At 44.2% G+C, this 14,590-nt stretch overlaps 1 protein-coding gene across 4 annotated transcripts in view; it reads left to right on the top strand.

Annotated features, from left to right (window-relative positions):
* DCAF17 (DDB1 and CUL4 associated factor 17) overlaps positions 1-14,590 on the top strand; it is a 426,798-nt gene that overhangs the window by 15,334 nt on the left and 396,874 nt on the right. For all 4 annotated transcript variants that reach the window (XM_078681578.1, XM_078681577.1, XM_078681579.1 and 1 more), the window contains exon 2: positions 5,676-6,054. In XM_078681578.1, the coding sequence (XP_078537704.1) occupies positions 5,920-6,054 (135 nt within the window). In that variant the 5' untranslated portion in view covers positions 5,676-5,919. The remainder of the gene's footprint in view (positions 1-5,675; positions 6,055-14,590) is intronic.

Raw genomic sequence — 14,590 nt, 5'->3', positions numbered from 1 at the left:
CGCCTCGGTGCCTACTCTAACCAGGGATCACACTCGGCAACTCTGGGCATTAAGCTTGCCTCAACTCTACAACGGCCCCCCACAAGTCGCCGGGGATGCCTGGTTTCACCTTGGAGATACCCAGTAAGGGACAATCTCACAGGGAAAACCAGGACGTGTTCCCCAGCGGTCTCCAGCGCCACGATACTCCGGCAAGGAGTCGCAGTGTGCTTTACAAGTACACCCACATTTACATTTACATTTACATTTTACATCCTCTCCCCTTATGTTTTATTCCTCGCACAACCGTTCGTCTGCCTTAACTGTCTCCAACTTACATTTTTTAGCTCCTGCGGTAACTGCTAATTATTCCCAGATGGTCCCAATCTCTTTACCTCCATGCCGTCATATCTATCGTCCAACCCTTCAATTTGCGTACAGAGACTCCCCTTCTACACCCGAGTTTACTCAGAAAGTTGCCAATTCTAAGGGGTTATGAAAGCGTGTAAAAGTTTCCAAACATGTGTATCTTACGTCATCCTTACACTGCTTAATTATGAGTTTAAAGGAAAAAAAACTCCCTTGTATACCCCATGCTTATACTTTATGAGTCAAACAACGTTTCCCTCACCCCGCTTCCCTCCGTACCTGCTGTGGTTATTAGTTAAAGACTGCAATCATCGCCATCTCTCGCTGAACTGTAGATCAGTTACTTGCTCCCACCCACTTGTTTAAATCGTATCACTTACGTGCTCTCCCTCCCAATCAGCTGCGTCTTTCAAACCTCCCACCCTGTCGTGCATTCTAACTTTTCAAAACTACATTTCTCAACATGCAAATCCGCGATTCAAAAAGTGCCTGGATTCTCTTCCGTAATGTTTTTAAAAAAACTTTACCACAATCTGTTGTTTCATGTTATATTTAATAAGTACACGTTTAGTCCCACTTGCTATGAACTAGGATCTTCCATTAATTCCTGTGTATTACTTCTTCTTTCCATTTATTATGCTTCTCCGGTGGGTGCACTCCCTAGGTGGGGTTATAGTATAAATGTTCAATGAGTGAAGGGATGCACACCATTGTTTACCCAATTTCTTTCATTCTTCCTGTTCCTCTTGCCTCTGGGAATAATTAGCAGTTACCGCAGGAGCTAAAAAATGTAAGTTGGAGACAGTTAAGGCAGACGAACGGTTGTGCGAGGAATAAAACATAAGGGGAGCGATGTAATACGTGAACAAGCTATGTTAAAAAGTGCAACACTGATGAATTTTAATTTTAATTGTAACTATGTATATACCTATGAATCACAGCGCTAATGTCAATTTTGTTATTATTAATTGTAGTGACCCCCGAAGAAGGGCACGGAGGGGCCCGAAATGCATTGGGTTTTTAAAGAGAAATAAAGGCTGCTTGTGATGAACAACGCATTATTCATATTCTTTTAAGAGGCCCGGATCGGCACGATCAGAATATTAGAAAACTGGAAATTGGCACTAGAATCTGTTTCTGTGGATTTGGACAAAAATTTGATGAACATGTTTAAATAAGGAGCTAAAAATATGGTGAAAAATATGGAATAGCACTGTAAAATGGTTAAAGAACCTTCGAATACATATGCACGCCATGGGCGGCATGATGCTGTGCGAGTGGTTTCATGGGGCTAGATGTAGCCCCATCCCAATACAGTTTATTTCAACAGATGGCAGTGGGGTAGGCCTATACAACCGTTCTGCACGCAATCTGAACAAAGGCAAGAGGAACAGGAAGAATGAAAGAAATTGGGTAAACAATGGTGTGCATCCCTTCACTCATTGAACACTTGTAGGTGTTGGAACATACCTTCTGGTATGTGATAGAATCACGTTTGTAGTCCCATTCTGTCGTATTTACTACATCCTGCTGTTCTTGTAGGTGCTGCTTCATTAATGGGACACTGTATTTAAGTTTTTGAAACCTCCTAATCTCGATTGCACTGCCTCTTTCCATATTCCAAAATGCTCAATCAGCGTTCAGCGAAGAATTGCAATAAGATATAACATAATTGGTGTGATGTAGTGGTGATGGTGTGTTATGTTTTTGTGACAAAGCTGTGTCAAGTGTCACTGTTTCACTGTATCAAAACAAGGTTTCAAATTGAAAATGTCTTTTGTTCAAGCTATTTAAGTTGCCGCTAAGGATAAGGATACATTACATACTTTCTTGGGTCTTTGTGAGTATTTTTCTTGTTTCATACACAGTGATGCATTTGTGGTGCAACTTCTTCGTAAACTTTTGAAAAAGGTAGAAAAGTATGAATGATCAGAAAATGTGAATGAAGCTTTTCCAATCACAGCACAATAGAGCGTGAATCGTAGAGCAGTTGAAAAATTCATAAACTTTTTGTGGGGTACATAATTTGCCATTTTCACAGATCACAAACTCATGATTTACATGATTAATGTTAACGGTGCAGGGAATGCTTCTGCTAGGTTGGTTTATTTGCTCTCTAGACTGCATGAATACAATTTTATGATTAAGTGTGTAGGTGGTGATAAGAAAGCGAGAGCAGATTGTCTCTCAAGGATGCCTTTAGAGAAGGATTCTGGTGACAACACATGGATAATGTTGAATGTTTTGTAGCCTTAAATGATAATTTGTCTAAAGATTACAGCTTCATCCTTAGCAAAAGGTGATTGGTGGCATTAAGTGCTGATGGATTATTTCAAAATGTTATGACATTTGTAAAGATTGGTTGGCCTAAAGAAAAAACTTGGAAATTAGTTTGAAAGCTTTTGCCTAATTTGCTGGAGAGCTATCCCTAGTTAACTGTTTTTTCTTCGCCATGAAGTCCTGATTCCACCAATCTAAATTCCTTGATCAAGTTTGCCTATGGGGGTCCTCTAGGGGTTACTGCAACTATTTGGAAATCTTAAGCTATTTTATTGGTGGCAGGGCCTAGATTCACAGGTAAATGAGTCGATCTTCTTGCAGCACTTGCCTTGTCTATGATAAATACTGAAGGACTTGTGAGACAACATTGCACATGGTTACCCTAACAAGTGGCCTAAGGGGGAATGTTGCACTTAATTGCAGGATCTTTTTAGCTATTACCTGCCAATAAAAGGTATATGTCGGTCTTAGTAGACTCTTTCATTAGGGGAGTGTATTTAGATTTTTGTCGTTTCACCTGACACCACTTCCGTTACTGTGTTTTGCAAAGAAAATTTTAAATTGAGGACCCACCCCACCCACAGAGAACTGGTTATAATGAGACTCGTTTTAAGTCTCCTCAGATGAGAACATTTGTTGATGATCTACAGATTAAGCATTTGCAGGTCGCTTTTAAACTCCCACTTCCAATGAACACATGAATAGATTTTTTAAAGGAGGTTCCAAACTATACACAGGTAAGCCAGTGGAAGGGTTTTTGTGGAAGAAAATACGGAGTTATTGGGTTACTCCTCGCAGTACTACAGGGGAGTCTCCATTCAGGTTGTTACTCAATAGAGTGCCCAAATATGTGCTATGTCCTGACTGAATTAAAGGTTTTAAGGAAAGTCCTACCTGTTTTGGTTTTGATCTTGATTTCTCTGATAAAGTCAGAAGTAAACAGATTGCATTGAAAGCTAATTTGGGAATCAAGCATGTCACAAAGGATCTTGGCTTATAATTTGGGAATTGGGTGTTCATCAAGAAGCACCACAAAGTAAAAACCAAGGCGTCTAAGTTTATGTTGCTTGTAGGAACGTCTAAACTATCCAAAGGGGTGATGCTTTTTGAGGAAAAAGGCGTGGCAAGAAAATTGGGTTCGGGGTGGCGATTCCCTTCTTGAAAGTTCTTGGTAGTTTGATTGTGATGTTAGTGATCCCCATTTGGCTAATTCTTTGTCTTCTGTTGACGTAAGTGCTGAGTCAGTCTATGCTAGCAATGACATCCTGGTACAGTTGGTGCATCTGTTGTGCCAACGTCTTCTAATGGGTCTCCTGTGGTGAATTCCACTGGCTTGCAAGGTGCTAGGAAGACTTGCTGGAAGATCGAATCGCAATGTGTCCATTCCTATTAGTTATAGAGATTCATTTATGCCATAATTCAGTGTTCTTCTCTATATATTAATTCAGTGGTCTTGTAATTTGTATTCCTCATTTTATACTGTGTTCATATTTTATTGCTGACGTATTTTGTTGTTCATTTATACTTATATCTTTTTTAGGCTTTTATTGTAAGGGCAAAGATGATGTATTGGTGATGTTATGTAATGTTCCTTGTGTCACCAGTCACTGTTTGTACATATGTTTCTTTGACTGGTGTTCCACATTCTGTTTCCTGCGTCGCCTCTGGTCTAGTGAACTCTGTTCTAGTAAACTGTTAAGCAGGCCTTGAAAAATCCCAAAAAGTTTACTAGACCTACAGGTCTAGTGACTTAAATAATCTACCTGACCTAATTATAATGCTCTTGACTCAGAAACTGGTTTCTAATTATGTGATCCTGGGCAAATATTTTAATTCACTGAGGCGCATTTTCTTCATCACTTATGAGAGCAACTTCAGATACACGAGTTCAGCATGTCTGCTGTACAAAAACAATTTTGTTTTATTTAATAGACTAAATAAACGATTCCTCCATATATAATACAAATCTAGCCACATATATGTAACACATGACTGCTGATTTGCCTTAGGGCATTAGCTGTATTGTCATCAGGGGGCAGGAATGTTTCTCAAATCATGTTTAAAAACGATCACTTAAAAAAAATACATACCTGAAGCATGAAATGGTGGCGCATTATTTGCAATCAGCAGATTCTCCATTGAGATGACCACAATATTTCCCTCTGACGTGGTTTTACTGATAAAACTATAGAATACATGTTTGTAAATCAAGTTTCTGCAAATTTTTCATTTGCACATCACCAAGTTAAGTGTTCTGATTTGTTTTGCTCCTATTGAAATCTTTGTATGCATCACTCTTCTGAATAACAAAAAAAAAAAATTTGTAATTCCTGATATATTGAAAAAAACTGACGTTTTGCAGCCTTTTGTTTCACAATGATTGTCAGACAGCTCACTTGACAAAAACCACTAACTGTAATAATAGAAAGAAAAGCAAACTTTATTTTACAGGAACAGATAAGTAACAATTAGTAAAAAGACAAGCTGACATTTGACCTCTGTCTTTGAACAGAGAGCAGATGTGTCAAGATAAAAACAAAATATAAAGGTGTCTTTATTGCTCATTCACTTTCTGAATGAACGGAACACCTGTTCCTTTAAGCTTAAGTTCGCTCGCCAGCACAGGCAAGACTAAATGCTGAAAATAGCTTGACCTGATCAAATCTGACTGGCCATGGCGAGTGGATTTTTCGAGGCCTGTTAAGTCAGGTCTCCAGGGACACTGGCGGAGCAGGAGAATCCTTTATGGGGTTTCTTTATTTGGATTTTCACATGAAGACTTACCTGCTCATTCTTGCTTGTTTTGCCTTTCTGTTGCCACATATGGGTTTCACATTATTTTTGTAATCTTGATTGCAGTGACATTGGGTTTATGTTTTTTAGTAGCCAATGAAGTTCACACTACTGTAAGTCAGCCAAACCCTGATAGATCACTTTTTCATACTCCCTCCATTAGTTCCTCGCTTGTCAGGGCCTGGTTGTCTTTTACAGGAGAAACATAAACATTCAAGATTTTTGTCTTAAAGATCTTCATTTCTTTTTTCCAGGTAAACCATCAACAATGTACTTCAGAGATGAACCCCTTTTGTGGTGGAAAATATGCTGAAACTCTGTGATGCTCCATAGTGGGTTGTCTTGTGATATTAAAAGGGCGTATTGAAAGGACTTGCCCATTTTTATATCTGCAATTAAACTGGTGCACATGCCAGCTCTGTTGGATTTGTTTCTTTTAAGAAACTCTAAATAAAACATTCTTCAGATATGAGCCCATAGTCATCTGTCAAAAGGACAATGCATAGAAAGGGTTCCAGCTGTAAACAAAATGTCTGCCAACTTATCAGCCAGAGATCTATTGGCTGTTTTGGAAAAGGCGCTGGAGATATCCACAGAAAAAATATGGGCATCCTTCGAAAGCTTCTGTGCCAGGTAACTGTATTTACAGTTTCTTTAGAAAATCTATGTTTGCTTCTGTTAATCAGATATCAGACAGTTGGCTCGTCATTTACTGAATGTGCCCGCGCAGTCAACAGTGAGAGGGAAGAAATGATTTAACACTTTTTAATCGTTTTACTTGGTTTTCACCCCGATCACATTATTTTGCTGCAAAATATTGTACATGGCTTTTAGAGTTATTCTCTTGGAGGCTGTTACCCAGCAACTGTTATGCACATGCAACAGCTTGTGATGTTTTATATTTCTGGACAGCATTAATACAGACATTGATACATGCATGGGGGTAGCCATTTTGCCAAAGAGTATGCTGTTAATCTGTTTTGGGGATTTGTAAATTGGTGCATGGCCTCTTTCTTCTTTTAACCCCCTGAGGGGAGCCTAAGGAAAACTCACCTACAAGCTCTTAATACCTATACCTATTGTTCCTTTTTCGTCATTTGAACCACCTTTTATTAGCTCACTTCAGTAGTTCTTATCGTTAAGTGTTACTGTGTTTTTTGTGTCTTGAAACTTTACCAAGATTGACCAAATACGCATTGTTTGGAAAAGATAGCTAGTGCAGTGAGAGTTCTGTAAACAGTGGTACTTCTAATTAGCAAAATAGAAAGTATTGTAAACTTTCTGTGAATTATCAATCTACTGATTGCAACCCATAGTGTGATGATGGTTGAAGCTCCCTAATGTCCTTCCACCTCATTAATGCCTACAGTACTACTGTAGGCACATGTGCAGTCTCTGAGGGTCAGTCAAGACCTCCTAGCCCAGCGTATCAGCTGAAGAGAGGTGCTTCTCTTTGCTCGCTGCGTGAACCTTCCAGTAGCATCTGGTTGTGTCGAGCAGCCTACCTAATCCAGAGTGAGATCCTCTCTACGGAGGATGAGGCCTCCACCAGGTATTGCTCAAGTTTTTGTTCAAGTAGGTGTTAAGTGGAGTACCTATTGCAAGTAGCTATTTTGCAGTGATCTCCCCAGACACAAATCAACTGCTGAATGTCTGCCCTGGTGATCCTTGCACACATTAAGGAGATGCAGCGCACTGGGTGACTGAGCTGGAAGACCAGACTCGTGAGGGAGTGATAACTGCGATGATCTATGACAGTTGCCCATCAGTAAGGCCTTCGAGGATGTACCGCTCTGCTGGAATATTTACTACAAGCCAGCCTTTCTAAAACTATCCCAACTAGCGGGCATCTTAGAACCAGGCTTGTGACTCCAATTACAAATTCTGGCATCTTTTTCCTCTGAAGATGTTAGTGGGAAATGTCTTAGTATACTCAGGAATATGTTTACTGAATTTTCGGAAGGAAAACCTTTACTGTGTCTCATCATATCTTGCTTTTCCGGTTATCTGCAGATGACTATAATGGAGATGCTGATGTTGTGGTGGCCTCTTTTAAGTAACTCCTTCCTGAGGGCTGAATAATCGTTGTTCTCCTTGAAGTAGATGTACTACTTTTGTCACTGCATCTTCCTTTAATGGATGAATGTATTTTTTTGCCATCTCTTCTTGATCATGGTTGCTGTTACTGGGGCTTGCTTAGCTGACTCCATCCACCATGGCTCATTTCTAACTAATGCATCCTGCTGGCAGGATGATTCCCTTTGAGTGCTTCGGATGAAGTTGCAGTTGCAGTTGCTCATTGTAAACTGATTTGTTATGACTTGCATTTTATCATACTAAAAGAACAGCATCTCAGGGCAGCCTTCATCATCAACCCACTTAACTGTAGATTGCAAATTGCCCCATCCCTTTCCCACCCCCGGTTACCTTGCACCATACTTGGTGAATTACAGACCCTAATAAAGAGCGTAATAGAAATGAATAAAGGGGTGTACGCTACCTTGGTGGAGATAACAGGCATTAATGCTAAGATTGTGCAACATAGGATATCCAACAATGGGGGGGGGGGGTGAATCTGTACCTTAGACGATGACAGTTCAGCAATTGAATTGTGCTATAATAGAGAGCCAGTATCTTATCGCCAAGGTCAAGGACTTAGAAAATAGATGTCAGTACAATAGTCTTTGCTTGATTAGAGTTAAGGAAAACACCGAAGGGCCTAACCTTGTAGCCTGTCTCCAGTCCTTTGTAGATACCTTACGCATGTTGCTGGTCTTTGAGAACACGCCAGCAACCTGTCTATAAGCCCTTTGTTGGTGAACTTGCAATACTACAGTTAGGTTTCCCAATATAAATCACAAATTGGGATCTCAAGGCCTATAAAGCAATCAGCAAAATTACTGATCAATGACAAATGGTTCAAATCTTCAGTGATTAGTCTGCAGAAGAGGTTCAGTGTTAGACACACTATAATCTAATCTTACACAATCTTATCTTGCACTAAAAGGTACAAGCAATAGATTTTAGGTGCATCTCCCAGATATCATGCATATGTAGCATGGAGGACACGGACATACATGTGACTTACTTGTTGATGTTCATCGTTTTTTAGAATGAGAGCTACTTCACTGTTTTTTAATACACCCGTATAACTGGAGATTGGCTCAGACACTGGCAGACTGTCTTCCGGGCACCATCCTATAACTTTCTCTGGTGGCTCGGAAGAACCTCACTACAGGTGGAGAAATAAGTGTTATATGGGACAATCATGCAGACTGTGTCATTGATAGTGCAAAGTGAGGGATTGTTGTGGGGTCAGGTTTACTGACTGTGGAGGAATCTGCCTATCATTGCATGACTGCATTTCAGGAGCTCACCATATACTGTTGACCATGGCTCACTGTTGACTTTGATATCAATCTTCAGGATTAACCCCGATGTAGACTACATGTATTACTGCATGGATCTCTGCTTGCTCTTGGCTAAATTACTGAAAACCACTATGACTCGTAGGTAGGTGTGTTAACTGCACAGTTGCCATGTGGGGCACATCTTTGGCAGATCATAAGATTATTAGAAATGTGGCCCTAGAATGAAAGCATTAAAGAAGTGATTCTTTAGACTTTTTAGGTCTCGCCTGTCAATGCGCATGCGCATTGAGCAGAGCGAGACTATAGGGCTTTAAACAAAGTTTACCTAACTGCGGCGATTTGGTGCTGTGCCCGTGGCTTTTAGGTCAATGCGCTTGCGCATTGACCTAAAATGCGCGTGCACATCACCAAATCGCCGTCTGTTCCCTCAGCCGCATTCCTCCGACATCTTTTGAAGTGAAGCTTAGCTTCACTTCAAAGGCCCCGGCTGCTTCACACCCACATGCCGCTCTACCCGCTCCGCCCCCTCCCGCCGTGTCGCATTTCTCCTCCCCCCTCCCCTTCTCTGCCTTCTCTCCGTCTTGTTTTTTTTTTTTACCCGCTCCGCCCCCTCCCCTGCCCGCTGTGTCGCATTTCTCCTCCCCCCTCCCCACAGCAATGCCCTCCGCCGTCTCTCGTGTTTCTTTTGACTCGTTTTCGTTAGGGTTGGTGCTGTCTTTTCCTGCTGCTTCACACCACCTTTTGCAACAATACTTGTGTCTTGATTTGGGATTTTATCTTTTTACACCGAGTTGCAATAGGTTCGTGGTGAATTCACATGTTATATTGTTCAGCAAAGTGGATTATTATTATTCCAATCTGTAAAGTTGCAAAACAACCCCCAGTAAGAAACGTGAAACTGTAACTCGGGTCAAGAACTGCATCTCCGTCATTACCGCATGCGTTCATGCTTCACCGTGTCACTGATTAAGGTAAATCAGCAGTTAGCTGTATCTTTGAATTTGGAGCAAAATGTCATTGGCAAACCTCTATTTTTTTTATTAGACTGCATCATCTAAAGAGCTCCTATGCAGAGCGAATAATCATGTTATGCCGCCTCTCCCGATACTAATTTACTGGAAGTTTCTACTAGACAGCTTTGACTATCTATCCCAGCTGATACAATGTCAATCAGAAAACTGAGCGAGTCACGGATTTTAATCATAACTATTTTTATAACCCTTTTAACAAGACACGGTTTTATGGGCAACTCAACATTTCATATAAAAAAATAGGAGATTAAATTCCTGCTGCTTCACACCCTCATCGTCTACACACACACCTACAAGCATTCCTCCAAGTTGTCTCTCTCTTCAATCATGTGTGTTGTATCCTGCACGAGCGCCGCGTCAGCTGTGACCCCGCTCTGTGCATTTGGACGCTGTGAATGTCCCTGCGTGTGCGCTCCACTCGTGTCTTTCTATGCAGGCTGCCTTCTGCTGTGTGCATGCGTCTGCTGTACTCGCAGACTGTATGGGTGCCTATTTGTGACTATGCCCGCAGGCGTGCGCCATGTTTTGTATACTCTAAGTGTGTGTTCTCTAAAGGAATGCATTTACTGTTGTAGGCACAGTTTGTGTGTACATTCTCTTCGTCATCTGCTATGTAGGTATACCTTATGCACGCTGTGTGCGTGAGCCTTCTGCGATTGCCGTACGTGCAGCCTCCTGTGTGTGTTTGCGCCGTCTGCTCTGTCTGTCTCACCCTCACCCACCCTCAACCCCTCACCCTCACCCTCACTCACCCTCAACCTCACTCACCCTCAACCCCTCACCCTCACTCACCCTCACCCTCCCTCAACCCCTCACCCTCACTCACCCTCACCCTCAACCCCTCACCCTCACTCACCCTCACCCTCACTCACCCTCAACCCCTCACCCTCAACCCTTCACCCTCACTCACCCTCACTCACCCTCACCCTCACTCACCCTCACCCTCACTCACCCTCAACCCCTCACCCACCCTCACCCTCACTCACCCTCAACCTCACTCACCCTCAACCCCTCACCCTCACTCACCCTCACTCACCCTCACCCTCACTCACCCTCACTCACCCTCAACCCCTCACTCACCCTCAACCCCTCACCCTCACTCACCCTCAACCCCTCACCCTCACTCACCCTCACTCACCCTCAACCCCTCACCCTCAACCCCTCACCCTCACTCACCCTCACCCTCACTCACCCTCAACCCCTCACCCTCAACCCCTCACACTCACTCACCCTCACTCACCCTCACCCTCACTCACCCTCACTCACCCTCACTCACCCTCACCCACCCACACCCTCACCCTCACTCACCCTCACCCTCACCCTCACTCACCCTCACCCTCACTCACCCTCACTCACCCTCACTCACCCTCACCCACCCTCACTCACCCTCACTCACCCTCACCCACCCTCACTCACCCTCACTCACCCTCAACCCCTCACCCTCACTCACCCTCACTCACCCTCACCCACCCTCACTCACCCTCAACCCCTCACCCTCACCCTCACTCACCCTCACTCACCCTCAACCCCTCACCCTCACTCACCCTCAACCCCTCACCCTCAACCCCTCACCCTCACTCACCCTCAACCCCTCACCCTCAACCCCTCACTCACCCTCAACCCCTCACCCTCAACCCCTCACTCAACCTCAACCCCTCACCCTCACTCACCCTCACCCTCACTCACCCTCAACCCCTCACCCTCACTCACCCTCAACCCCTCACCCTCACTCACCCTCAACCCCTCACCCTCACTCACCCTCACCCTCACCCTCACCCTCACTCACCCTCAACCCCTCACCCTCAACCCCTCACCCTCACTCACCCTCACCCTCACTCACCCTCAACCCCTCACCCTCAACCCCTCACCCTCACTCACCCTCAACCCCTCACCCTCACTCACCCTCACTCACCCTCACCCTCAACCCCTCACCCTCACTCACCCTCAACCCCTCACCCTCACTCACCCTCAACCCCTCACCCTCACTCACCCTCACTCACCCTCACCCTCACTCACCCTCAACCCCTCACCCTCAACCCCTCACCCTCACCCTCACTCACCCTCAACCTCAACCCCTCACCCTCACTCACCCTCACCCTCACTCACCCTCAACCCCTCACCCTCACTCCCCCTCACCCTCACTCACCCTCACTCACCCACCCTCAACCTCACTCACCCTCACTCACCCTCACTCACCCTCACTCTCACTCACCCTCACCCTCACTCACCCTCACCCTCACTCACCCTCACCCTCACTCACCCTCACCCTCACTCACCCTCACCCTCACTCACCCTCACCCTCACTCACCCTCACTCACCCTCACCCACCCTCACTCACCCTCACTCACCCTCACTCACCCTCACCCACCCTCACCCTCACTCACCCTCACCCTCACTCACCCTCAACCCCTCACCCTCACCCTCACTCACCCTCAACCCCTCACCCTCACTCACCCTCAACCCCTCACCCTCACTCACCCTCAACCCCCACTCACCCTCAACCACCACTCACCCTCAACCCCTCACTCACCCTCAACCCCTCACTCACCCTCACTCTCACTCACCCTCACTCACCCTCAACCCCTCACCCTCACTCACCCTCACTCACCCTCAACCCCTCACCCTCACTCACCCTCAACCCCTCACCCTCACTCACCCTCAACCCCTCACCCTCACTCACCCTCAACCCCTCACCCTCACTCACCCTCAACCCCTCACCCTCAACCCCTCACCCTCACTCACCCTCAACCCCTCACCCACCCTCAACCCCTCACCCTCACTCACCCTCACAACACATATTGAGTTACAATAGGTGTCACATTTGCGAAAGATAAATCTATTGCCATTGTAAATAACAAAGTTATTAATTTCGCTATTTTCAAAACAAGCACATAAATAAAAAATGTGTCCTTTACAATACCAATAGCTCAAACTTTCCTAATGCGAGACCTATTGCATTGCTGTGCTTCTCTCCCCTGCTGCACTCTCCTGCTCTCTAGAGATGTGGCCTAACGACCAGAGCTGCCATCTAAGTGACGTAAATACAAAACATGTTGCATTCCAAATACTATAGGTGTCACATTCGCGAAAGTTATAACTATTGGCATTGTAAATGACAAAGCCATCAATTTAGCAATTTTAAAAACCAACAAATAAATAAAATATGTCATTTACAAGACCAATAACTACAACTTTTCTAATGCGAGACCTATTGCATTTCCAATGCTTGTTTCCATTGTTAGCAAACCTACATAAAGTAAGCATGCAATGCCTTATTCAAAGCACTAAAAAGACCAGTACACATAAAATCCCACAGTATCAAGAAAATAAAAAACTCTCCCATTCGTCCCAGAATCTGCAATGTTAAGTTTTGCATGCAAGGTGACCAAGCCCAGGACACTCAATCAGTTTTTTTTAACATCCATTTGGATCAGATCCACTGATATTTGACTTGGCACCCTTTGTACACTGATTTCTCTCCCAGGGTGCATCTGCCCTTACGTCTCCTCCACTCATCCAAGGTAGGGGAGGGTGACATTTCGCCATTGTTTTTGCATTGTCGTATTTTGCAATTAAGTAACACCGACCAGTCAACAGACCATCACTACAGTTGTCCTTCCATCCATCCATATTCCTCAACAGTGCCACTTTGGGTTCCAGTGGGAATCTGTAGCCCAGTATACCTTCAACCTGTATACCTTCAACCTATTCTAGCCCAAACACATGGGATGGGATAGCTCCATGAGGTGTGTGGGAATGTACCCTCGAGACTATTGCAATGCCAGCAAGCAGCCAAAGTGGCTCTGCCCATCCGCCCTGAGCTGGAGTGTTGATAATAAACATGGAGCTGGTATTTGAATTGTATGAATTGCCTAAGTGTGGCTGAAATGGCTGTGATCTGGGTAATGCATGCAGGATTTGCACACTGTTGATGAGAGAATACAGATCGTAGGGTTCCAATAGCTGAAGTTCAAGTACATATCAATGTCATCCCTGTCGCTAAAAAGCCAATCATTCAGAGGAATGAGCTGGGTTGCCCACTTGTACATATGGAGGTTAGGGATACACAATCCACCATCGAAGGTACCCTGTGCGCTTTTAGCCAGTGAAACTCTTGAGGGCTCCTACCACCTATAAAATCATGTTAATGTGTGTTGTAATGATGTGAAGTATTGCTGTATGAGAGGATAGGGATAGTTCTAGGTGAATTAGAAAATGAGAGGTAGTATTATCATTTTAAAGAGGGGCCTCTGCCCAATGATTTTAAGTGGAAGTTTGCCCCAGTTCATAATATTATGCTGTACTGCTCTTTATAGCAGGGTGATGTTGAGTCTCCAACTAAGCACCGGGTCTGTTGAGACCTTATGCCCAAGCATTTAAACTGATTGGGGGCTAAAGTCAATTTTGCAATATGAATATTTTGTGGAGTGGTACCCACCAAATGCATACAAGTCGATTTCTCTCATTAACCCTGAAACTTGAAGTATCTCCGTAAACTGAAGCCATGTGAAATATTCTTGGGGCTGATAACTCTGGTTTCTGCACAAAAATAGGATGTTGTCTTCATATGAGGCAATTCTATCATCCAGACCAGAGATAGCCTGGCTGATGAGGATTATGAATCTGAAACCGGTCCCAGGATGCTTCTTTCCGGTCCAGGGAAGACATGGCTTGGCAGTTCGGGCTGGACTGTTCCCATGAGGCACAGGGTCAGACTGATTTGCATATGGTCATGTTTGAACTGGGGTGGCTGAGTGAACTAAAGAA

Source organism: Lissotriton helveticus, chromosome 3_1, assembly GCF_964261635.1.
Source record: "Lissotriton helveticus chromosome 3_1, aLisHel1.1, whole genome shotgun sequence".
Lineage (NCBI taxonomy): Eukaryota > Metazoa > Chordata > Amphibia > Caudata > Salamandridae > Lissotriton > Lissotriton helveticus.
Note: the sequence above shows the minus strand (reverse complement) of the source record. Positions and strands in the feature narration are given on the sequence as shown.